Source organism: Falco biarmicus, chromosome 4 (assembly GCF_023638135.1).
Source record: "Falco biarmicus isolate bFalBia1 chromosome 4, bFalBia1.pri, whole genome shotgun sequence".
In the NCBI taxonomy this organism is placed as follows: domain Eukaryota; kingdom Metazoa; phylum Chordata; class Aves; order Falconiformes; family Falconidae; genus Falco; species Falco biarmicus.
The window spans coordinates 8,929,140-8,953,040 of record NC_079291.1 but is presented as its reverse complement, the minus strand read 5'-3'; the positions used below and the strand labels follow the sequence as shown (position 1 = coordinate 8,953,040).

The 23,901-nt window shown below is 39.0% G+C and overlaps 1 protein-coding gene across 1 annotated transcript; it reads left to right on the top strand.

The window, feature by feature from the left end:
* NGLY1 (N-glycanase 1) lies at positions 1-23,901 on the top strand. Its single transcript, XM_056334548.1, has 12 exons — positions 1-195; positions 1,622-1,736; positions 3,900-4,142; positions 7,585-7,744; positions 9,817-10,039; positions 10,761-10,882; positions 11,278-11,423; positions 11,587-11,697; positions 16,742-16,906; positions 18,250-18,438; positions 21,753-21,930; positions 22,463-23,901. Exons 1-12 carry the CDS (start codon positions 68-70, stop codon positions 22,636-22,638), a joined length of 1,956 nt encoding a protein of 651 aa, XP_056190523.1. The 5' UTR covers positions 1-67; the 3' UTR covers positions 22,639-23,901.

The window sequence follows — 23,901 nt, the reverse complement described above, 5'->3', positions numbered from 1 at the left end:
AGCGCTGGGTGCTGCCGGCGCCGCCCGCCTGAGGCGGGGGCGGGGGGGGTGCGCGCCGAGCGCCGCGATGGCGGCCGCTGTGGGCCTCTCTTCCTCGCCGGGCTCCCCCGCCGTGAGCGAGCTTTGCCAGAACGGGCGGGAGATCTTCCTGGAAGCTTCGCGGCTGCTCCTCACCTACGCGGACAACATCCTCCGGTGAGCGGGGCGCGGCGGGAGGCGCCCTGGGTCGCCGCTCTCTCCAGCCGGGCCGGGCTCGGCCGGCGGCGGGCGTTGCTGCAGGGTGCGCGCCCGGCCCGCCGCTCCCCGGCCCGCCGCCCCCCGGCCCCGCGCCGCGACAGCCCCTGCCCCTCGCCTGGGGAGCGGCCGGCGGCGCTTGTGGCCGCCGCCTCCTCAGCGCGGCCCTGAGGGCGGCGGTGGCGCCCCTCACCCGCCCAGGCGGTGGGGCCGCGGCCCTCGGGGCCCTGCTGTCCCGCCGCGGGGCCAGCGCCCGGCTCCCGGCCGTGGCTGGCCGGTCGCAGCCGTGCGTGGGTGCCGCGGGGGCCGTGGGCGCGGCGGGTCCGGGGGAGCAGCGCGCTCGGGGTGGGGGGAGTCCGGCGGGGCGCTGGCGCGGCGCCAGGAGCGGCCGGTCACGGCACCGGCACGCCGGGCGCTCCGGGGCTCACGGCAGCACAGCTCGAGGTGCGCCCTGTGGTTCGGTCTGTTACGTAATACCGGGGCTCAAAAACATCTTGCTGCTTTTTGTCGTTATTTTAACATAAGATTACTTTTCGCACAAGTGTGTAGTGGCTTGGATTTTTATTTCTTTCTTGATTGCTGGTTGGGTTGTTTTGAGGTCACCTAAAGGTCAGCAGATGCATAACAGGTGATGCTAAAACAGTGACTTGATTTTTCTGTTGCCTTTCTTTTCTGACGTGGTAAGACTGGGTATCAGGAGTTAATTACAATTGTTTTGTGAGGTGGCTCTGGGGGGTATACATACGCACCAGTATGTGTGATTGACCTTGATGTCTTCAAGCAACTCAGGACGTTCCGAGTGCCCCTCCCTCTCAGTATCTGGTTTGTCAACCACTCACAAAATCCATGCTGTGTGGCAGAGAACAGTGGGTCCTGGGCTGTCCCATTTTAAAGGAAGAAGTGAGATAAGAAGGTGTAGGAGAGTCGAAAGAGGAGAGGGGAGCTGACAGGGAGCCCTTCGAGAAGTAGAGAGACTGCAGTAGTTTTGCCCCCATACCAGGAAGCTGAGCATAGCTTCCATAGTGGGCCTAAAACCATCCAGCTGAGGAGTTCAGTTAGAATGCTGCCAGGCGGTGAGGGGTGTGAAGTTGTCTTTAAGTATCACCGCAGAATAAGCACTGCTGGGTAGGGCTAGAAGAAAACATATTTATCAACTTAAGTTGCAAACTACAATTTGGATCCAGTTTGTAACTCTTGGAGTTAAGCGTGGAAGGACGTGAACTAAGTCAAAGTTTTAGAGAGGTTTCATACACTGCCTACGAGGTATGGATGAAACTAAACTTCTTAAAAAATCTCTTGTGAATGACTAACACTGCTTAGTGCAGTTGCCCAGCTTTTAAGTGTTTACTTAGTTTGCAAACATGATTAAAACTTTTGATTTCTTCAGGAATCCTTATGAAGAAAAATATAGATTAATTCGGATTGGAAATCCAGCATTTTCCACGAGGCTGTTGCCTGTCAGAGGAGCAGTTGAATGTTTATTTGAGATGGGGTTTCAAGAGGTGAGTATGATTTAGTAATTTCTGGTGTCTTCATCAGTTTACACACTAAAATTTAAAATTGGTTGGGTTTTTTTTTCTGCTTTGCCAGTTGTAAGGCACTAGATTTTAAGCCAGTTGCTATTTTCTTTCAATTCTTGTATGCAAATATCTGCAGTTAACCAACAGAAAATTCAGATGAGGCTACTTCAGAAATATGGTGGAGTCAGAGCTAACCTGATCTGTGATAAGCCCGGTTTTCTGCTGATCAGGTGCACTGCTGGTTTGCTTAATTGTCAGATACATATCCCTGCTAGCACAAAGGAAATGGTGGGAAACAGGGGTGAAAACCCCTTCTTTCAGTAGCAGCCCACTATTAGTTGGACATCAGACTGCGCCATTGGGCAGTAGTTTCCATATTGTAAATCTGTGTGTTGAAACCAACGTTTGGAAGGTGGGGGGGGAAGTCCTGCTCTTCTGTTCCTTGTTCCTACCATCAGTAGGGCTTGTGTGGCCCCATAGTGAGTTAGCTAAGGGAAGCTGATCTGATTAAAAAGTAATCCTACCCCCTCCTACTCCCCCCCCCCCCCCAAAAAAAAAAAAATTCAGCCAATTCACAGTGCAGCTGTGCAAGTACTGGTTTTGTTTTGACAGCAGTGGAGGGCAACAGACTGTTGAAATAGTGGGAGGGTGGGGCTTTCACCCATTTAAAATAATTATGCAACTGAATCCTAAAATAGTCTTGAGTGAGTCTTGATTTTGTTGTAGTCAAAAAGATGTATTTCGAAGGTTGGGTTTTGTCCTGAAATGATCCCTGTCTTGGTGGAATTCAAGCTACCAAACCTTGTTAAGCTAGAAGGAGCCTTTGTAATTACAGGAGAGCTGGGGTTAAAACCCAGCTCTTGTTTAATGGTGCAAAGCTCTTGCTCTGGCTTTGCTTTAATTTGTCTGTTTGATGCTACACTTCTGTATGGGTGCATATATTATGTTATTTAGGTCCAGCTGTCATGAGACTTCTGCCTGCTCTGGGTAAAGTTACTGTAATTGTCCTACTTGGGGGGGGGGGGGGAAGGTATGCTGAAAGAAATGGTGACAGCAGAGAGAGAAATAAATGGTCTGTGGATTTATTCTCATGCTGGTACTCAGGAGATGACTTTTAATGATGTGTTTTAGCCAAGAGGTTGTCAGTGTAGCTAGTGAAGCACTTAAGCAGTAATAACAGTCATTTTAAACGTGTTAAAGTGCTACTCGCGACTTCTGTCAGATCTTTAACAGCATGTTGGCTCTGTCCCATGGTTATTGTGTCAATTGAGGCTTGAGCTCATGAACTTCTCTTCAACTGTGATAAAAAAAGATTGTTCTTTCTTTTGTCTCTGCTTGGTAAGCCAACTTTTTCAATTAAAAAATGAGGACTCTTCTGCTGGATTGATACATTCCAATTAGTTTTGCAGTGATTGTAAGAGTTAAAGTGAAGCACTGCATCTGCAATGATAGGTGACCTAAGATAACTGTGGATAAAAAAATTACTTAGTTTAATAAAAAGAAGTGCTGCAGTGATAGAAACTGAAACTCTTGAAGTATGAATGTTTCAGGATATGAATGCTTTTAGTAACCTATTCCTTCATGTTAAGTACACTAATACTTGCTTCTGCCATAATCACTAATCTTTTGTTTTGCTGCCAGTAATCATGTTATGATCAAAAATAGGAACCCAAACATCAACCCGGTACAGGTCTCAATAAGAATATTTCCTATCTGAAAACTTACCAAGCTTAAAAGATAGCACTATAGAGTTCACAGCAGATGCCATTCTAGAGGCTTCTTCCCCCAGCATTGGCTGTCCTCCTGTGCTGCCTAGCATTTCACTGCTGTAGAGTGAGAACTGAGCATTTGTGTGTGTGTTGTTCATTTCTGTTGTTGCTGCTTTCTCTGCCAAACTATAATTGTTGTCCATGTGTGGCTCTGCAAAATAAATTACTGACAAAAGCGTGTTGTTACGAGCCTTTTTTCGACTGTAAGTTCTTGATCTACAAGCTTCTGCTGTAAGGGGCCTGATCTGAAGGCTGAATCCTGCCATCCCTTAAGGTGCTAACTTCCAGTATATGATACAGCTGTTAGCTATAGATACAAATGGGCTCACTAGCTTGGACCTGCATTAACTGCTGAATTAATTTGTTTATCTTTCAGGGAGAAACTCATCTGGTTTTCCCTAAGGAAGCTTCTATTGAACAGCTACGTAAAATCAGAGACTTAATTGCTGGAGAGAGGAGCAGCAGACTGAATGAGTCAAATCAGACCCACAGATCAGGATCCTCTGAAACCATGGCCAGCACTCAGAGAGTTGCACATCAGCCTTCAAGACCTGCTGACTCTCTTCTTGTCCCTGCCCGTCAGCAACCAGAAACATCACTTGTGCAATCTCTTGAAATGGTAATTGCAATCCGGAAACTTTGTAGGTGCATTTATATTCAAGATTAAGATTGAAGAAGAGTTAGCTGTTGGGATTGGTTGCTTAGAGAGGCTTTGTAGTCTCCAAATCCGGGCATTTTCAAGACCTGACTTGGTAAATCCCAGAGCAATTTGGTCTTACCTCATAGCTAACCATGCTTTGAGCAGGAGGCTGGACTAGAGGAATTTTTTATTTTTCCAGTGGTTTCTGAAGTTCTTGAGTGTTTTCGTTGGTTTCGATTTCAACATGAAACATGGTATAAATAGACTATTAGCAAGAGATTTTGTTGAAGATGTCCATAAATGTTCTATTGATCAGGGTGTCATGGAAAAAAAAAGAAGGTTCATTTGTATTGGAAGGGAACAGCAAGGTGGGGGAACAAAGGGAGGGGTGGGAAGCTAAGGCTGGGGCTGTATACCATGTTTGGTATTTGAGAGCCAGCGAAAGAACAGGAGCACAACCATAATGTTTATAATTGTAGCATTTCAGTTAATGTGTTACGACTTCTGTGTGAGCCTCCTGTGAGGAAAGCTTTCTTTTTTTCACATGTAGCTGTTGTGAGAGACAGAAATTTAGCCAGGCAAGGACAAATCTATAGTTCGGCTGTGTGTCCCATGTGTAAGGGTTGAGATGAAGTTCCCTATCAAGACAGAGAGGCAGAGTTCTTTCATCTGATGTTACTTGGCCTGATGGGAGAAGGCTCTTCACACCTCATACAACTCTGAAAAATTAAGTTACACCTTTTGATAGAAGGTCTGAAGGATGCTTTGGTTTAACTTTTCTAAAGAGTGCTTTCCCCCTAGAACCGGTATCACTTCATCTTATATCAGCTTTAAGATTGAATTCTTCCAAAAGCTCACTTTTCATACATTCTTAAACAGAGTTTGTGTCTTAAATTATATTATCAGTATATTATTGGATACAGAAATATTACATGCTGTTTCTTCCCAAGACTTACCCAAGATCAATGGAAGAGAAATGGCAAAGCATAGATTAAAGTTATGGGGAGACAGAGCACTCAGTGATGCATTATCACCCATAATGTCCATTGGGAAGGGAATTGTTGTAGGCACTTGAATATTGAGCCATTTAATATAATTATCTTAGCATGCTAGCAGTTGCCTCTGAATATACTGACTTGGTTTATATGAATTTGGGGTTTGGGCTTTTCTTGTCTGCTTCTTGGTTTTTACTGTTTCAGCCACTTTTGCAGCAGTGGTTGGAAGTGATTGTGAAACCTCTAGAGTGACTTGTGGCAGTACTGATTAGTACTGGAGAAGCTTTGAAGTTTTAGAAGTTGCGTTGATTTTGCAGTGAGAAAAATGCTGCAGATTTCAATTTGACAAGATGTATTCTGAGGTTAATCCTTCTCATTTGTAGTTAATCTGCCCTGACTTATGCTAGCAGTCAGAGTTGTAGATCCATTTCTCTGCAACTATTATTTTTCCATGCCTCTTGAGATTCAACATGGATGGTGGGACTGAATACTACAATTTAGAGACTTTGCTAACACAATGTTGGTATTCTATTAGAATGTTGCATTTCAGCTGATCTCTTGAGGAAATTGCACTGATGGCTCTCTGAGCCATTGCGTTTGGTCTGTGTAGTCTGGGTTGCTTGGAAGGAAATCTGAAAAATACCTTCTGGCTATTATTTGGTCATTTTGCTTGCACAGCAGTATGTGTTTTGTTTTTCAGTGAGTATGCTGCAGCGGTATAGTTGTGTTACCGTTATATGTGCTGCTGTCAGATGTCAAGAGAGTTCTAGGGTGGGTTTTGTAGTGCAAGCATTTTTATTTCTTGCCTATGCATTACACCTGTGAATCATGGGAGCCCTGGTAAGCACAGGGAGAAGTGGCTTAGTTGATACAGCACAGGAATGTAATGGCACACTTCAGGGACCTAACCCATCGTTATTATGCCTTATCTGTGTCTCTTCTGCATTTCTTATCATAAGGCATTCTTGAGACTTGGAGGAAGGAAGGCAGGCTTTGGGTAGTGATTTGGGTGGATGGATTCTGATCTTCATGGCTGACATAGTAATTATAGGAGGAAAGAGGTATCCAAACTTTGCAGTGAGGTTCACCACACTTCTGGATGTTTATTTAAGACTTCATTGATATACAGTGGCTTCCATTAAACCATTAAGCACTACTGTAACACTGATGGTGTCTGCCAGTGGGGCAATCTGAATTGTCAAAGAATTTGGGAGATGTTCTGCTGTGCTGAGCAGTATTTCTGAACACTTTTTCAGGAAGCTGGCAGAACATGAAATTCTATAAGCCATTGGCAGTCCCTAACTTCCCTCATTTCTGTGTTTTCAACTTGCATTAAAGTGAATCTGAACACAGTTGGGTTTAGGATGTTAAAACAATCACCTGCAGCTGATGAGTGGCAGTAAGAACGAAACCAGTTCTGTTTCAGCAGTTACAAAAAATAAGGACCAGTACTGTCCAGCATCAAAATAATCACTCCTAATTTAAATGCTCTTTTGAAAGATGTTTCCTTCTGAAGAGTTTTCACACTGTGCGTTATGTTGCATTTGCTGCTAGCGTTTCAGGAAGGTGTGGGATTTTTGATGAAACAAAAATTAGTTAACAAGGCTGAAGACTGAAGCATGATCTAGCAGTAGAGAAAAGGTTATTTAGCAGTGCCACAGGCTTCCCCCCAAAACATGCCACACCCTTAATTATAAAATCCCATTTCACTTTCTGTGTTGTCCCACTTTAAATGGGAGTAAATAGTTTGCTCAGCTACTAACACCACTACTATTAACTTTAGCTATTTATTTTAGTAGATACGGGTGTACCTTATTGGGTGCAACATGTAGTTGCCACTAAGTGACGCTTAGGATAACTGACTGAAGATACCTAGTTCTTGTATTTGATTTCTAGTGAAAGACACTGTCCAATACATGGTCACAAGGCTATCCAAATCTTTATCAGAGTTGATCTGTGAGAGAAGGAAGAAGAAATAGACAAGTAGCATTCGTGAGTAAGAAACAGGAAAGCAACATTCATCAATAGTAGGCTTCTTTGAACTGGTGCAGCAATGTCCAGGAAATGGAGTGAATTACAGTTTCTTCCATGGATTTCAGATAAAAGATGTCCAAAAGAAAAGCAGGGGGTGGAAACTAAGTCAAATTTTGTTACAGAGGTATCTTTAAGAAAAGCAGTTTTCTCCCAGAATCAGTATACTTGGGACACCATTCAGAATGCTCAAAGATGACAAGGCTGGCTTTACAGTTTGGGTGGTGGTGTCCAGAATTTTACTGATATCTTTACAAATAAATATTTCGCCTGTTAAGCAACATATAATGTAACTGTAAGTATAGAATTACGACTGACTAAAATAGGAGAGCTTGGTTCTTCTCGCTTAAGGTGAAAGTTCATAAATCATCTTGTGACTGAAAATCCTTTTGCAGGCTGCAGATATCTTGAAAACACTTCAAACAAAATTTGAGCATCATGTATTGATGTATGAGAATCCTTCTATTCAGCAGAAAGCGCTAGCTTCAATTCCCCTCCAGCAATTGAAAACGAAGGCTCAGAAAAAGCTAGCACAAGCTACAAGACTGGACAAAGGTAATGCTGTCAAGTTATAATGGATATGAAACTAGAAATATTCTTTCAAACATTGGAATGATGCGTGTATCTACTATGCTTTAGGTATGTGGATTTGGTCACATGCTTGCAGGTTCCAATTGCTGTCTCTAATTCAGAATTACCTTCCTAATTTTCAAATTTTCTACTTCTCTCTTTCCTTCTGTTTTTGTTTTTGTTTTTTTCTTTTTTTTCATTTTTGTCATTCATCCTTTACTGCTTTCATGTAGAAATTCTGAACTCTATTTCTGAATTAATAGTTAACAATGCAGGGGAAAAAATGAGATGAGCATGTACTGTTACATTCCTTGCATCTAGAGTGGAATAGCTACAAGAGGAGGGGAGCTTCTTGCTTGGGTAGTCATTGTTTTGAAATTGTTGGAGTGCAGTGTTCCCATACGTACTACAACTGCAAACTCAGAATAAAATTTTGAAATACTGCTTCTCTTTTTGAAGTGATGTTATTGGTGAGACACTGTATGAGACCTTTCCAAGACACAATTGATACAAAAAATCACCTCTTGCTAATGCTTAAATGAATAGGGTTGTTCACATGCCATCTTCTCAGAGCCAGAAGTGAAACACAGGCATAAATATTTGTGGCATCAACGGCTAAAACACGTGTATTTCCTTCATAAATGCAGATTTTTTTGAAGGTACAAAATCTTTGTCAGTTAAAATATTTTTAAGTGACAGTTTTAGATTTGTTTTTGCAATACAGTGAAATTTTACTTGTATGAGATAAATATGTAAAAAAACCCCACCCAAATGATTCCAAGACCATATTTAAACAAAAAAAAAAATCCTTTTCACTGTGAATCTTTGATAGAAGACTGAAGCAATTCTGCTAACTTGATGGGAGCGCTGTTGATTTGCAAACCAAAAATAAGCTTTTCTCATCTTTTTTATGAAAGACTTTGCGATGTCTCATACGGCCACACACTAATATGTAATTGTACCTTTGGCATTAGAGAGCTCTTCGTCAGTGGATTTTCTTAGTATTTTTTTCTCTTTTTATAAAGCCATACTGGGAAGTAGGAAACTAAATGAACAAGTACAAAGCATTCTCATTCAGCAGCATAGAACGATGCAATGGGGAAAAGAGACTTAACAGTAATGAAAACTTTAAATTCTTTTAAAAAGGAAAAAAAATCCAAGCATCCTGCTTAGACTCTGCTCTGATACTGCTTTGCACAGAACTTCCCAAGCCATCAAGCTGATCTAGATGGCTTCAGTCAATGGCTTTGAGACCTGAATTTAGATACAATAATGGGGCAGGGGTGGAACTCCACTGTTTTGGATTGTGACAGTTTGAAAACATTGAAAGAACTTTATAGAAACATTCCTTTGGGAATGGACTGTGTATGAGATGTATGGGTAATTGGCCCTTTCAGCTGCTTTGGTTTATCTGTACTGCTGTTTTAAGACTGTCACCTGTGGGAATAACTGCTTAGTGCTGGGGGACACTTGTTTTTAGGACTTCCCTTACAATGCTTAATAGACATTTTTGGCTCATAAAGACTGTGCTAAAGAGTCATTTGATCAGAAGTACGGATATTTTTTTTACTGTTTCCCTTTATTACTTTCATTAGAAAGATGGATTGTGCAGTCAAGAATAGCTGCATGTCACAGCCGACTGCAACTGCTTTCTGTTCAAATAAATCACATTTGTCATTCTTTCCATGCAATGTTTTCATGAAGGATTTATTTTGCAAACCAAGAGAAGGATATTCATATGATAGCAGTTAAATTTTCATAGATGGGTTCTGGTTTAAATATTGTTATCCAAGAAAAGAAAGTATGGCCTGTGCTTGAAATCTTCTCATTTTGAGCAGTTTCATGCAGTTTTTTGTTCTTTACATAGACAGTTTGACGTTACTCAGTTTTGAGAATTAAGATTTTCTTTTTTGTGTGTGTTTAACATATGAAGCTTTTTTTATAACGGGACTTCTGAATTATAATAAAGGCCTAGAGATGGTGATTTATGTAGATACTGGAAAGTTCAACTAAATTATTTTTCCATTTGACCTAACTGTGCTGTATAAATTTTACAGGTGCACATGTGAATGAAGAGGACTTCTTACTGTTGGAGCTCTTGGACTGGTTTAAGAATTACTTTTTTCATTGGGTGAATAATCTTCCTTGCAGCAGGTGTGGTGGGCAGACAGAGCCTAAAAGTGACTACTTGTTGCCTACCGAAGATGATCTAAGGTGGAATGCCAGTCGAGTGGAAAATCATTACTGCAACCAGTGTCAGTTTTGTAACAGATTCCCAAGGTGAGCATACAAAGATTTGCTTTGTCTTTTTCTTGTTGTCTTTCAAGAAACAGCTTTGCATTTGTGCGTTTTGTGAACAAGTGATAAGTTGTTGGTTGAAAGATTAGAGAAGCTGATTTAAGAAACATGATAAAGATAGTTGATGAACCTGCAATTGCTCTGTAAGATTAGAGATTTTTAAAAAGAATATATAGCTTTCTCTTATGTGGCCTTGTTCTTGTGGACTTGTTTGATTATTATTATTTTTTACTGTTAAAAGTACAACTTTTATTTAAAATTAATATTGGCATAGTGTGTAGGTAGGGTTTTGTTATTTCAGGGAAAACTTGCACTTCTAAAGGAAATCAAAGGGTAATGTGTATCTTTTGCTGAGTCTATAGCAAAAGCGTGAATATCCATTTTTTAAAAAATATTTTTGTTAACTCTCAAAAGACCAGTATATAAAAATCATGTTTTAAGATGAAGTCTAAGTCAATTTTGAAAACTGAAAAAAAAAAAAAAAACCCAAACAAAAAACCTTCAGTGCTGCTGTAAACATGATGGAGTCATGTGAGTCAAAAGTAGCATTCTGCTTGCGCTTGTTCTGTGCAGTACAGCAATCATTTCCATTGTCTTCTGTGGTCTGAATGGCACTCGTGACAAGGACAGTCATGATGTAAAGCTTTTGAAAGGTGAAATGTATTTTCAATAATTTGGGTTTTATTTTGATTTTCTCCTGTAGGTATAACAACCCTGAAAAGCTTCTGGAAACTAGATGTGGACGCTGTGGCGAGTGGGCTAACTGTTTTACACTGTGTTGCAGAGCTGTAGGTTTTGAAGCTAGATACGTTTGGGACTGTACAGGTATTAGTATTCTAAAATATTGTAATGTTAATACAAACCTGTGCAAAATGAGGTGATATATCTTATGGTTCTCAGATTATATTAGGCATCAGGCAGCATATAGAGTTATGCAGTTCAGCTAACAAAGACAATATGAATTCAGTTTACTTCTTGTCTGATGAGGTGAAATGTATCTCTGGAAGTAAGGCTATATGTTTGACTTCAAAATGATACAATCTTGAGTTAATTCATAAAGGACTGTGATCCTAAGATAGAAAGAGAAAGCTCTGGTAATGTTTCTGAATGTAGATGAACAGAAAATGAGGTCTTTTTTTCACCTGTTCCTTCATTTAAATCAGGAAAACTTACAATATTATATAATAATTCATTATTTATCCTTGGTCTTTGTTATATAGATCATGTTTGGACTGAAGTATATTCTTCATCTCAGAAAAGATGGCTTCACTGTGATCCATGTGAAAATGTCTGTGATAAACCTCTTCTCTATGAAACTGGGTGGGGAAAGAAGCTTTCTTATGTAATTGCGTTCTCCAAAGACGAGGTAGGAGTAATGATGTTAATAAACTTGCCCTGAGGCAAGTGTGCAATATGTTCTATCTGTATTTCCAGAATTATTATAGAAAAACATACTTTGATTAGCTAGCCTCTTTAAATGAAGCAAGATACACGGGAATTTTTATTTTCTTCTTCAACTTGTGCTTGAGGTTGTTGATGTCACCTGGAGATATAGCTGTAAACATCAAGAAGTGCTCTCCAGAAGAACAGCGCTCAGTGAAGCTACGCTACGTGAGACAATTAACGCACTAAATAGAACGGTATGTAGTTTTTCTTAAATGGATTTCTTTAAGTGAAACATAAGTGTCTTTCCAGAATGTGAAGTCCTTGAACAAAGGAATGCATTTGGTAACCTGATAGGAATGTCCGTGCGGTGTGGAATATAAAATGCTGCTAACTATACAGACCTCATTTTACACTGAATACCTAAGTATCAGTCACAGTGCTGAATCTGTGAAATAAGATGAAAAATTGTATGTAAGAGGATGATCATATTATGTCTTACACAGTCAAATGTGTGTGTGTATATACATGTACGTGTTAAAAAAAATTCTGTGTATATATATATTTTTTCTTGATGGCTTTGGAGTAGACTTGTACATAAAAAGATTTTGGGGGTAAACCACAACTGCTTTGTAACTATGTGGAATCCCTGGGGGTGGCTGAGCGTTTTCAATAATACTAAAACTTGAAAACAAATGAGGGCTGTGTTTCTTATAACTATAAATACTGATTTATTTTCTGTGACTCTTTAAGCTCTAGGAAGCAGGAGGAATGATTCACAGGCTGTGTCTAAGACTTTCAAGAAGTGTTGATACCATCGGCAGAGTTTTGGCTCAGAGCCATGTAGACTGTTCATGCCTGATGTCCCCAAAACACTTGGAGCCATTTGCCATCTGCATGTCATAGTCACAAAACATGAGTGCACTCAGCACCTCTGCTAAGCTTTTTCCACTCCCTGCTTGAGGCAGGGTGAACTTTTCTTGACTCAGTATTCTAGAATGTCACAAAACCTTGAATGACCTGTGTAAGGTTCCATTCTGTCCCCACTTCCTTCCATGACTAGTTCCTGTGCATAAAACTTTAGTTCCAGTGATAGTATACAGCTGATGGCTTAATAAAGAGAGATTATGCCTTTCTTGGAGGCCTGCTGGCTTGAGGGTTATAACCTTGCGCTAAGAGTATGAAGGAATTAAGCTGGACTTAAGTTTGAGGCCAGGGCCTGAAATCAATAAAGAAAAACCAGTTATATAGCAGAGTGGAGCACTGAGAAATTTAGCGAAATAAAAGGGGGTAAATGAGAAATTCACATTGAGAAATGCATGCACTTTGTGCAGGGTTGCAGGAATTTAATGGCATCCTCTCTGAGCATTGGACCCTTACTGGCTAAAAAACTGATCTGAGGGGCCTTTCTTCTGATCGACTGGTGATAGAAACCAGTCACCAGACTCCTCCTCCACCAGTTGTCTGTAGGGAAAGAACATGGGAAATGGGACACTATTAAGTTAAAAAAATCAACCTGACAATATTAATGGGATCAGGAAAGTATGTGCAACTGACTCATGGGCTCGCTTGCCTCACCTCTTCCTCGCCTCATGAATGTCACCTTAGGATCATGCTTTGTTTCACTTAAGTTTAGAGAACTCCGGTAAAAAAGTGCCATTGCCATCTCCAACAGGTGGTGCTGCGTGTTGGTCTATTGGCACATTTCTTACTCCTTTCCATCTACTTTACAGGCCTGTGCAGCTCATAAGCTGACATGAGCAGTTTTCAAACAGAAAGATTGGGCATTCTGCTCATGTTTTAAATGAAAACTTCATTAAAAACTGAGTACAGGGAAGAAAGCTATACATGTGCTTCCAGGACACTCCTTTATTTCTCCTGTCTTCCTTTCTCTGCCCATAGCCTGGCCCTTTCTTGTCTATGCTGCATGCTTTCCCTATTGCTTTCCAGTATTATTAAAGCTGTCTTGTGATTTTATTAGAACACCTTAGTCAATCTTTTTGATGATCTCTTATTCTGAGCAACAACTTACTCCCCCTTTTTATAAGCTGAATGATACTCACACTCCTGGCCTCCTACACGCGCTTCCTTTTGCTCAGTACCTGTTCAGCCTGTTTGATTAATTTATTAAACTAATGAATTTAAACCCTGTAAGTAACTGCTCTTACTCCTTTTTTCTTTTGTCTGATATAGTTGGAATTGGATTTCAGGGACTTGGAGGCAGTTTGTTTTAGCAATCTGAGGGCAGGGCCTGGGGCTTCCAACATTAGTCCTAGCCAAAGGGCCTTTCCTAAAGTTCCTGCTAAGTTGCTAACGCAGTGGGAATCAAGGGGCCATTAAAAAGTTGCTATTTGGGGATCTCTGTTATATTGGGCAGCTTCTGCAGTCAGTAGAGGAAGGGTAAGGCAGCTCACCCCTACAGCTATCAAGACATCTTATAGCATGTTTTCATTACTCTGCTCAGTCAGAAGCGTCCATTTCAGCTAGTATGCAATTTCCTTCACTGCAGCCTGTTCAGCAGATAAGTGACGTAGGCAGAGGCCTCTACTAACTTTCCCTTTTCCCATCATCTCCTAGAGACTGGTTCCATGCTAGGATGGATTATAGTCTTCGTATCTTTTGATGCAGAGCTCCAGCACTGCATTTCTCAAGCTCAGTTCTTCTAAGTTGCAACTCAAGAGAAGCATGGTATGCAGTATACGTTGTCACCTATACTGCAATTTTAGTACAAATGGAATCTGAGACATTGTTATTGTTCTTTTCTGCATCAAGAGCAATGATTGTGGTCATTATTTCTCTGTATGTCTGTCTGTTTAGTCACCGAGCAGAGACCATGCAACAGTTCAAAGCATGTTGAGTGACTCACTGTTAAATGGAAAACAGGCAAGGATAATTTAATCTGTTTAGTACACTGTTTTACTTCTCAGAAATACTGTGTGTGTTTTATTTGTGTCAGGCATTCCTAAATGGGCATGTAGCCTCTGGATTACCAACCATCTGATGTTATTCTATAGTACTGTATCACACCCTGACTACAAATTTTCTTCACCTACTTTGTATGGGCATTGCCCTATTCCAGTCCATTGTATATCAGCCCTATAGAAATTGGGGAGAAGACCCTCAACTTTCTACTGCTTTCATTGGACACTGGATGGTAGGACAGGGAAACACACTACTTATTTTTATTTGCTACAGGCCCCGTTTTTTGGTAGTGATTGTGAATGGGTCTAGCTACAGCCACATCAGCTCTTAAAAGGCAAACTAGTATTTTAGGTTGAATTGCAACCATTTTGTGGTGATTGATTTGAGGTGAACCAGTATTCTCTGTTTAAAGGTTTAAAATTGAATTTTTACCCTCAAATTAACTGTTGCTTGCCTGGCAGTGGGTCCACTTAAATCATAGGTTATCAATCTCTTGAAAGCACAGAGTCCTTCAGGAACCATCAACAGCATAACTTGCACATGATGCAGAACTGATTTTAAAGCTGCAGTTCACAATCGGTCTTCCTTCCTTTTCCCTTTGTCTGCCAAAGAAAGGTGGGGCCTGAGCATGTGTCTAGAGGGTAATACCTTAAGAAAAAAACAAAAGCAGGAAGCTTGAGCCGTGGCAGTTGATAATGGAGTTCTTGGAATCCCTTTCAGTACGTGGATGCTATTGATGACAGTGTCATTTGTAGGAAACTTAGTTGCAGGTTTTCCCAGCCCAGGCAGCATTGATCTCTGCAGCGTCTGAGCATTATGCACATCTTAACTGCTGCTAGTGTTCATATGCAACAGTTTGCTGGATGGAGTGAGATGACAAGAATTGGCATACTTGTGCTTTTTATGGTTGAGGAACTTCCTTATTTCTTGTATCGTACATAAAAGGCCTGTCTTCTGAAGTAACTTTTTTGTGCTGAAGCACTGCTCTTTAACAGCTGCAGAGGAAGGGCAAGGAAGCCTCAGTGTGGCATCGCTAACTTCAGTCGTGATGATTCCTGATGCTAGGTTTCCCTACATCAAAGTGGCTTGAAGAAAATTGTAGATTGGTGTCGTTAACTTAGAGTAATCCATATCAAACTTACTCTGAACTGGCGTGAGATCTGTAGTACAGCATATGGGTGTTCGAAGTGCCCAGGCAAGTGTTAGATTCAGGAAGGTCTGGTGTTTCATGAGCTGCTGGAGTCACTGCTTGTCATCCATCAACACAGAAGTGTATTGCCCTCTTGCTGTGTTAGAACTGGTGTTTGGCAGCTGGAGTTTGTTGAGCTGGAGCTGTTTCTCATCATTTCTCTGTATCTGCTTTTCTTTACCAAGTTCCACGTGGTTGTCTGGAACAAAACCTCCTCAAATGCCTTTCCTGATCCTTAATAGCAAAACTTTCTGGGGTCAGGACTGCTTTTGAGATAATTGGAATACTTACTGCCCTGAAGTTTTGGGTCCTAGTGGGCTGAGTATGCATGCCTTGGGCAATCACCAAAGCAGGAAAAAAAAGATGATATGTAATCATTTGCATACTCAAAATTGTACTTAATTTTCCAGCCCTGTGTGGGTGTATCCACAGTTAAGGAAGAAGTTTTTGCATGTCAGCTCTGTATATTTGATGTGAAAATCATGGAGACAAAACCCCAGCTTCTCAATTAATTTTTTTGAAGTTTGTGCCCATAGTTTTATTCATGGGAGCAAAGAAAGTGTTATGTAATTCTTTCTCTTTTCCACTAACTTACCAGGAAATGTACGTGACACGCTTTTCTGTTTTCTGATACCTGCAAAAATATGAATGTCATAGATTGTTTATGATAGAATCAGTCACTGTGAAATAACTGTTTCGGAGACCGACGGAATCTTTTGTTTGGGCTTAATCACAAAACGAAGAATGTTGCCAATCAAATCGCTCCACCTTAGAAAAATTCGACCCAAAAATTATGCTTGCTTTCTCTTTCCCCCAAATAATACCTAGAACAACTGTGGTACAGAATACATAAGAATAGCTATAAAATATGCTATGGAAGTGTTTTGTCATCCAAGCAAATGTACAAAAACCAGCACAAACCTTATTTTAAAAGAAATCCACATAGTGCATGCAAGTTCACAGGAAAAGCACCGCTGTTTAATAACCATGCAGTTATGACTCATTTATATTTGTACATGTGGTATAGAATCAGTGTTTGTAACACTCAGTCTAGACTTTAAATGTTGGTCTCCTTTTTTTATTTTTTTTTTTATTTTCAGTTCTCTTTCCCCTCCATTGGTGTAACTAGAGCAGAATTACAAATACTATTTTTCTGGATTTTTTACTTTGTTTCTTAAATGTATTTTCAGAGACAACAATCTTTGTCAGAAAATAGAAAAAGAGAGCTTTTGGAAAGAACAATTGTGGAGCTTGTTGAATTTATTTCTCCTAAAACACCTAAACCTGGAGAATATGGTGGAAGGACATCAGGTTCACTGGCTTGGCGAGTAGCCAGAGGTGAAGTTGGTCCAGAGGTATTTAACTTTTGCACTGGTGACCATCTTAGAGGTAGCTAACTAGAGGTTCTATGATTGTGGTCTACAGAGGAATAGCACTTTATGGTAGGTAGCCTACAGATTTAGTTCAAACAGTGCAATTTGCAAAAACATGAGGTGCAAGTTTAATGTGAAATCAGAAGTCCACAAGTAATTTTTGAGGATTAGTGGTGGTGTGTTGATTCTAAAAATGTTTGGGAATCCTTGATCTAAAGTGTGTTTTGCATGTACAAGTTCATAAAAAACACTTTTTTTCCTTTTAAGTAATTACAGTGTGACAGAATTAAAAGTTTAAGGCAGTTGAAAGCAATTGGGAAAACTTTAAGAAATGTTTATTTGTGGTTTTATTAGTTTCCATTGGTTAAAGCCTGGAAGTAGGTTTTGACCAACTGTTCTTGTTAATAAAACAATGTGGGAGCACTTAGGATTGTGTAAGTGGAACAATCTCTCAAGTTTGAGACAACTTGAATTTACAAACTCAATTGATTTTTCCTATCAATGTTTTTTGACTGTTTCCAAAAGCAAGTTTTTATTTTTAATTATTTTATGCTAAGATACAGTTTCTCAGAACCATAGCTATATTTGAGTTGAGCCAGCATGCAAAGGTATGGCTTACCCCATCACTCGTTACATCAGTTACTTAGTGATCCTGTCGTGTGGAATGACTAAAAATCCTAAACAGAATCCTAAACCTTCACAGTTAAGTGAAATTAATGAGTTTCTTAGGGTTGTTTAACTTTGAGATATTAAGAGTTTATTTCAGTTCTCCATAGTTTAGAAGATTGAATTTCTGCTTTTCTGAAACGCGTAAGAACAATGAATCTTAAAAAAAAAATATAATACTGTGAAGTTAGGAAGTTTGTACCTTAAGTTTTTTTACATAGATTTGTAAACTGTCATATACAAGCAGCTGTGTATGATAGTCACAGAATTATATGTTATTCAAAATAACCATTTACTTATTAATTGTACAAGAAATATACTCCACATGAAAAATTTCTATTCCTAACGGTAATATCTTACTGAAATTTGCTAATTTTATATTATTTTATTAATAATTTACTTCTAAAAGTAATTATATGAAAATTTCAAAAATAAAATTACTGCTCCCCTTTGAAAAAGGTGCAGATCTATTGTTGGAAACTGGTTTAAAACTTTCGTTTTGCAGAAATGCTTTAGTCCATGACCTCTCTTAGAAATGACATTTTTTTCAGTTGACAGCAAAACTGAATTGGGAAATCATGGCATGCTGTTTAAAAGTAAGATAGTCTTACTGAAATGTCTTGGGGAATGAAGGTGCTTGTATTTTTTGCCTTTTTCAGAAAAGAAAAGAAGTACTTTTTATTCCCTCTGAAAAAGAGAAGACATCTAAATTCTTCCACCTCATCTACAATGTAGTAGAAGATTGTTACACACGTATTTCCAATAATAATGAAAAAATAAATGGCTGGGAAACAGGTGTTTGGAAGGCAGAGTCTGTTTGGAGAAAGGTTGAAACGGATTGGAAAATGGTAAGGATAACAATTATAAGAAGTGTAAAATCTACCCTGAAAGTACAGTAACTCCAGTAAAGTAGAAAACCCTTGCCAGTGTTTGGCATCAAAACCTCTCTTGGTGCCCATAGAATTTAGCTAATGTTAATAAAAATAACTGTTAAGCTTCGGGTAGGATTACCAGATGATTTAAGAAATTGGAAATAAATTTAGCTTGTCTTTCAGAAAGGATAACTGAATTTTCTGCAGATAAGTAAAATCCTTGCTGAAGTTATCAAATAAAAAAAAAATGGCATTCTTCTTAACGCTTTTGGGCAAACATAGAAATACTGTCTTGTTGAAAAGCAGTACTTCTCTCCAAAAAAGATGGGTTTGTTCTTGTTTTAGAGAATGGCTTTATCATATATCATATCTCTTTGATACACAGCCAAAGGAAGAAATTGTTTTCCTAAATATTACGAGTTCCGTCTGGAAGAATGCAAAACCCTGTTAGTTACCCAGATTATTGTATACCCTGCCCAGAATCCTTTCCATCTGTCGGGACACTGAGCAGCAGCAGAGTCGTATGCTCTAACCTAAGAAGAGAACCGATGCCTGTAAGATGGGAAGGGGTCATTTACTAGCAAACAGCAATTCCTGCAACAGCTACCACTATGGAACTGAGCGTTCCTGTCAAGGACTATAGCATGTCATTGCTTTCTTCCCATGTCATTTCACTAGTCTGAAAGGTCTCTGGCCAAATACTCTTCTAGCGTTGGCAATGGTTTACTTCCCATCGATGTAAAATGGAGCTAAGTATATAACTGTCTTCTGAAGTTTTCTGTGCTGGGTCTCTACGTAATTGACTTGCAAAATGCGATGGGGGAATAGTTTGGGGAAGTTATTCTGCATAAAAGAGAAGGAATAAGGGACGAAATAATAATATATGGAGAATAAAAAATGTTTCAACAGAGTAGGCTAATAGGAGAAGAGAAGTAACAAAAACTCAAAATGAGGGACAACTGTTCTCTGCTTCCCTAGGATCTGCTAAAAATCTAATGGCATGTTATATCTTAAAGTCTCCAATGATCAGTTATCCTCACTTTTGCAAGAAACATACTACCTTTGCACTGAAACCAACTGCAAGTCTGCTGTTCTGCTTAGCTCTACTAATTGTGTAATACAGGGAGGGTCCAATCTATGAGACCAGACAAAAAGGTTTTACCCTTGTTATTTAACAGCAACTCAATTTTTCTAAATAAAGGATGAGAGGGTGGCCTTGAGAAATCGGGAACTACAGATCCAGGTGTATCTCAGACTTGTGGGTAAGGCAGGAAGAGCATCCTGCTGAAAGTCTGTGTATGAATCTAAAATGACTTTTTGTTGTTTGATTGTATTACGGGAGACAGAGGGAAAGGTTGTTTGGTGTTTGCCTGTTCTTTTTTGTAATGCCTGTAGCAGATCTGCAAGGTATGGATTTGGAGATTGATTCAGCAGCTGTCCGAGAAACTTGGCAGCCAAAGGAGCCTTCATACTTTGTTTATCATTTAGTATGTGATGAACAGAAAGGAATTTAAATACAAAAGCCACAGTAAGAAAAAGTAACTATAGATATTAGCCCAAGAGTAACAAAAAAGAACCATCAGTTACCTATTCTGTCTTTGCAGTGTTGTTGATCAGAATGATTCAGATAGATGATAGATTTGGCCGATCTGACTGTAGCCTGTATTTGTGTATGTTCTTGCTATTCTGTATCACTTGACTATATGGTATACAAATTAAACAGATACAAAATACAAATGTAATCACATTACCTAGAGGTAATTTGGCACCCAGGGCTCAAACAAGCAGACTGCAGTAGGTGATAATGAGAATCTAAGAACCTGTAGATCTGAAATCCATGGATTTCTAAAAGCTTGTTTTCCTGAAGAATTGCTCCAGTAGAAGGAATTTGAGTCTTCCCCGCCCCGAATTAAGACTTTTTTCAAATGATACTGGAAAATGAGTAGCCAGGTATGAAAGTTAGAGGACAGTCAAAAAGACACAGAAGGAAACTAACTTCTGTTTTTCTGGTTAAATGCTTGGATTTTATAATGGAAGATGAGACAGGTCCTAAAAGCATATGTTTAGTGCACCTCAACCAAGTAGTAATTAACGGATTTTTTTGCTTTCCTTGCTTAAATATGGCAATTCCGTGGGAACTGATCAAGGGAAATCTCTTGCTAGAAATAGCTAGGTACTTAAAAAATACAGTGTGGAGATCAGCCCTTTCATGAACATCATTATATTCACATGAAAGCAGGTTAAATTGTTTGATTTCCATAGTTGATCTTCACACCTAGGGAACATAACACCTCACACCTTTGGGGTTTCTCAGCTTTCTTAAACATGGGAATTAGTATTTTTGTCTGGTTCGTAGTAACACAAATTCTGCTTCATAGTCTGTCAATGACATTTCTATATTAGGGTGAGATCTTTAGCAAAACATACTACTGTGTTTACTATTTTATTCAGGGTTGTTCTTTCCAGATTGAAAACTAAAGAGCTATCTAAATCCATTCAGTATGATGATAATCAGAAGCTTGGACATGACAGAGTTTTGATAAGTTTTCTTAACTAAGGATTCTGAAAGGATCATGGCAGCAATCTGTAACATCTTTTACCTTGGTTTGCTGATAATAGATAACTAGACTTGAAAGGACCATCAGACACTTACCACAAAGTTATCATGAGGGTTGGTAATAACTTTAATGAATGTTAACCTATGGGCTTGACTGAAGTCAGGTGAAGTTTAGAACAGCATTGGGAGTACATTAAATTACGCAAATCTCCTAACAGTTCAAGTAAAGTTAATACAGGATTTATATATGGCTAGCATGTATAATTTGCTTTAACCAAGACTTGTCAAGTCCTAGGACAAGTAGTATGCAGCCACATCTGAAGAATCTAAAATGCTGGTTACACAGTTTTCTTCATCAGCGATACTGACCAACCAAAATGAACAACAAAAGTGTGTGGGCTTGTGCATTTATATGAAAAACAGAAGTCTGCTTTTTTGTAAAAATAATAAACTTAGGTATTTTTGTGGCTTAAACTTCACCAGCTATGTTGAAATAGTGTTCCCTAGTGAAGGACTATGAACATATACTATTACCTAACTGTGGAATAGACTTAAGGATTCAGAATGAGGTTATATTAAAACTGTAGATACTACCATTTTGTAATGTTTAGAGGCTTGATAATGAATGAAAGCGTGTTATCTTTAGATGTTATGTCCTTGTTACACACATCTAATTAATCATTGTTGGTGGTCTCAGTTTTTGATATGCTAACTATGTCGTCTTTGCATTTAGGTTTATTTAGCCCGAAAAGAGGGGTCATCCTCTGCTTCCATCAGCTGGAAGTTTGAGTGCAAGTCAGTTGGTCTAAAAATAGATAACATTTCAGTTAGAACAAGCAGTCAGACGTTTCAGAGTGGAAGAATAAAGTGGAGACTTTGCTCTCCAACAGCAGAAATTGCTCTGGTAGGAGGTAAGTGTGGACTTTAAATAATTATATCAAGCAGCAAAGGTGTAACTGGAAATAAATAGTTTGTATGGAGAGAGCACTGTCCAAATACTAAAAAAATAAATGCAAATGTATTTTGACTTTTTAAACTCAGTTTTTCTTAGCAAGGTCAAGAAAGTGCTGTGCTTTTAACCAAAACTGGTACAAACACCGGTTTTATTAATATACACACCCCCTACCTGCAACAGAGCAGGGTTAGCAAGAACACAGAGTGGATACAAGATACTTTCGTGTTTTACTAGGAAGGATAGATGCTTCTGTGTGCGGTGGCTTCAATCTTTAATAGGTCCTCTAAGGCATGAGCACTTAACAAATAATAACCAAAAATTTTCAGGTTTTGTTTTTTTTCCTTGCCACTGACTGACAGATGAATTTGAGTAGTTGCAGCTGAGATCCTTAAACATTTATTACAACTTACCCTTCTTAACATGCATTCTAGCAGTATATGCTGTCTGGAGCAGTGGCTTACTGAATTGTTTATCTCTTCCTCCAATAGATAAAAATCTTTACTCCTATTCAGATTTTTCTGGTGCAACGGAAGTTATGTTGGAAGCGGTTCTAAATGGAGGGGATGGCGAAGCTGCATGGCAACACACACAGCTGTTTAGAGACAGCTTAACAGGATGTGGAGAAAATGGCTTGGAGATAATTATAAAACTCAGTGACCTCTGAGAACCTGAACTGAAAAGATGTTCTTTGGAGTCCATGAAGACGTTATGCCACAGATACAACATGAAGATTTGGTTTGCAGTTACTGTTCATCCTGCTGGCAGCTTATTTCCTGTTTCACTACTTCCATTTAACCAACTTGAAACTGCACGTGTATTGAATAGGTAAACATCACAATGACAACCTCTTCGCTTTAAAAGCAAACACCAAAATCAAGGCATTGAACCATTACATACCCTTTTCTTAAACTTTATGATGAAAAGGCAACAGGTTATAGGAAGAAAACATGATCATAAGAGCACAGAGCAATTGTAATTGATTTTAATTTGGAGTTTTGGGGTTGGCTTGCTGGGTTTTTTTTTATGATCTACTTCTTGGAAAAACAGTTTGAATTCCATTTCCTGATTACAACAGATGGTTGTGATGATTTAAAAGTATTTTAAAGAACAATAGAAGACTTAGACATTTTAAAATAAAATTATGATTTCGTGTAATAACCAGAAGAGCTGAAATTAAGATGAATTTTGAAACAATCTTGAAATGGTCTTATTACATAGCTAAGTATTAAACTTGCGTTTAATACCTAAAATTGTTTGGAAATACGATGGTGTGCTAGGAAAATAAACTAATTTTGAATGGAGTGTTCATTATCTACCTAAAATTATCATGGCTTGTGATATGAAATTGAGACTTAAAACTGAGTAAGAACGTTAGAACTTTTTTCTATGAAAAAATAGTTTATTCATTATAAATATTTTTAAATGATACAAATTCATATGTGCCCACTTTTTAAAAGATTTATTAACCACGTAGGCTTAAATCACTTTTTGAGCTGTTGTCTTGAGTTGCTTTGAATACTATTCCCAGATTTGATGTAAAAGCGCATACAGTTTTTCTGTTTGTTATTGAAGTGTTTAAATTTCTTTTCATTAAATGTAATTAAAACTGCCACCCAGGAGATGTCAGATGTAGAAGTACTGTGACTAAAGTACAGAGTGAATGTTCAGGTTAGGTAGCCATCAGAAAATTTGAGGAAGGCTATGGCTGGATTTTACAAGAAATTTTCTATTACAGGACTATAACGCAAAGTTAAAACTATAGTTTTATTTTAAAATAAGTGAAAATTAGGGATGGTGTTCTCAAGATCAGTGGTTTTAAAGCTTTTTGTTCCTTTTTCTGACCCTTCTACCACTGTATTCATTTGAAATGATTGTCAAGAATAGTTTATGTTGAAATAAATGTTTGCTGACCTTTCAATGAATCCAA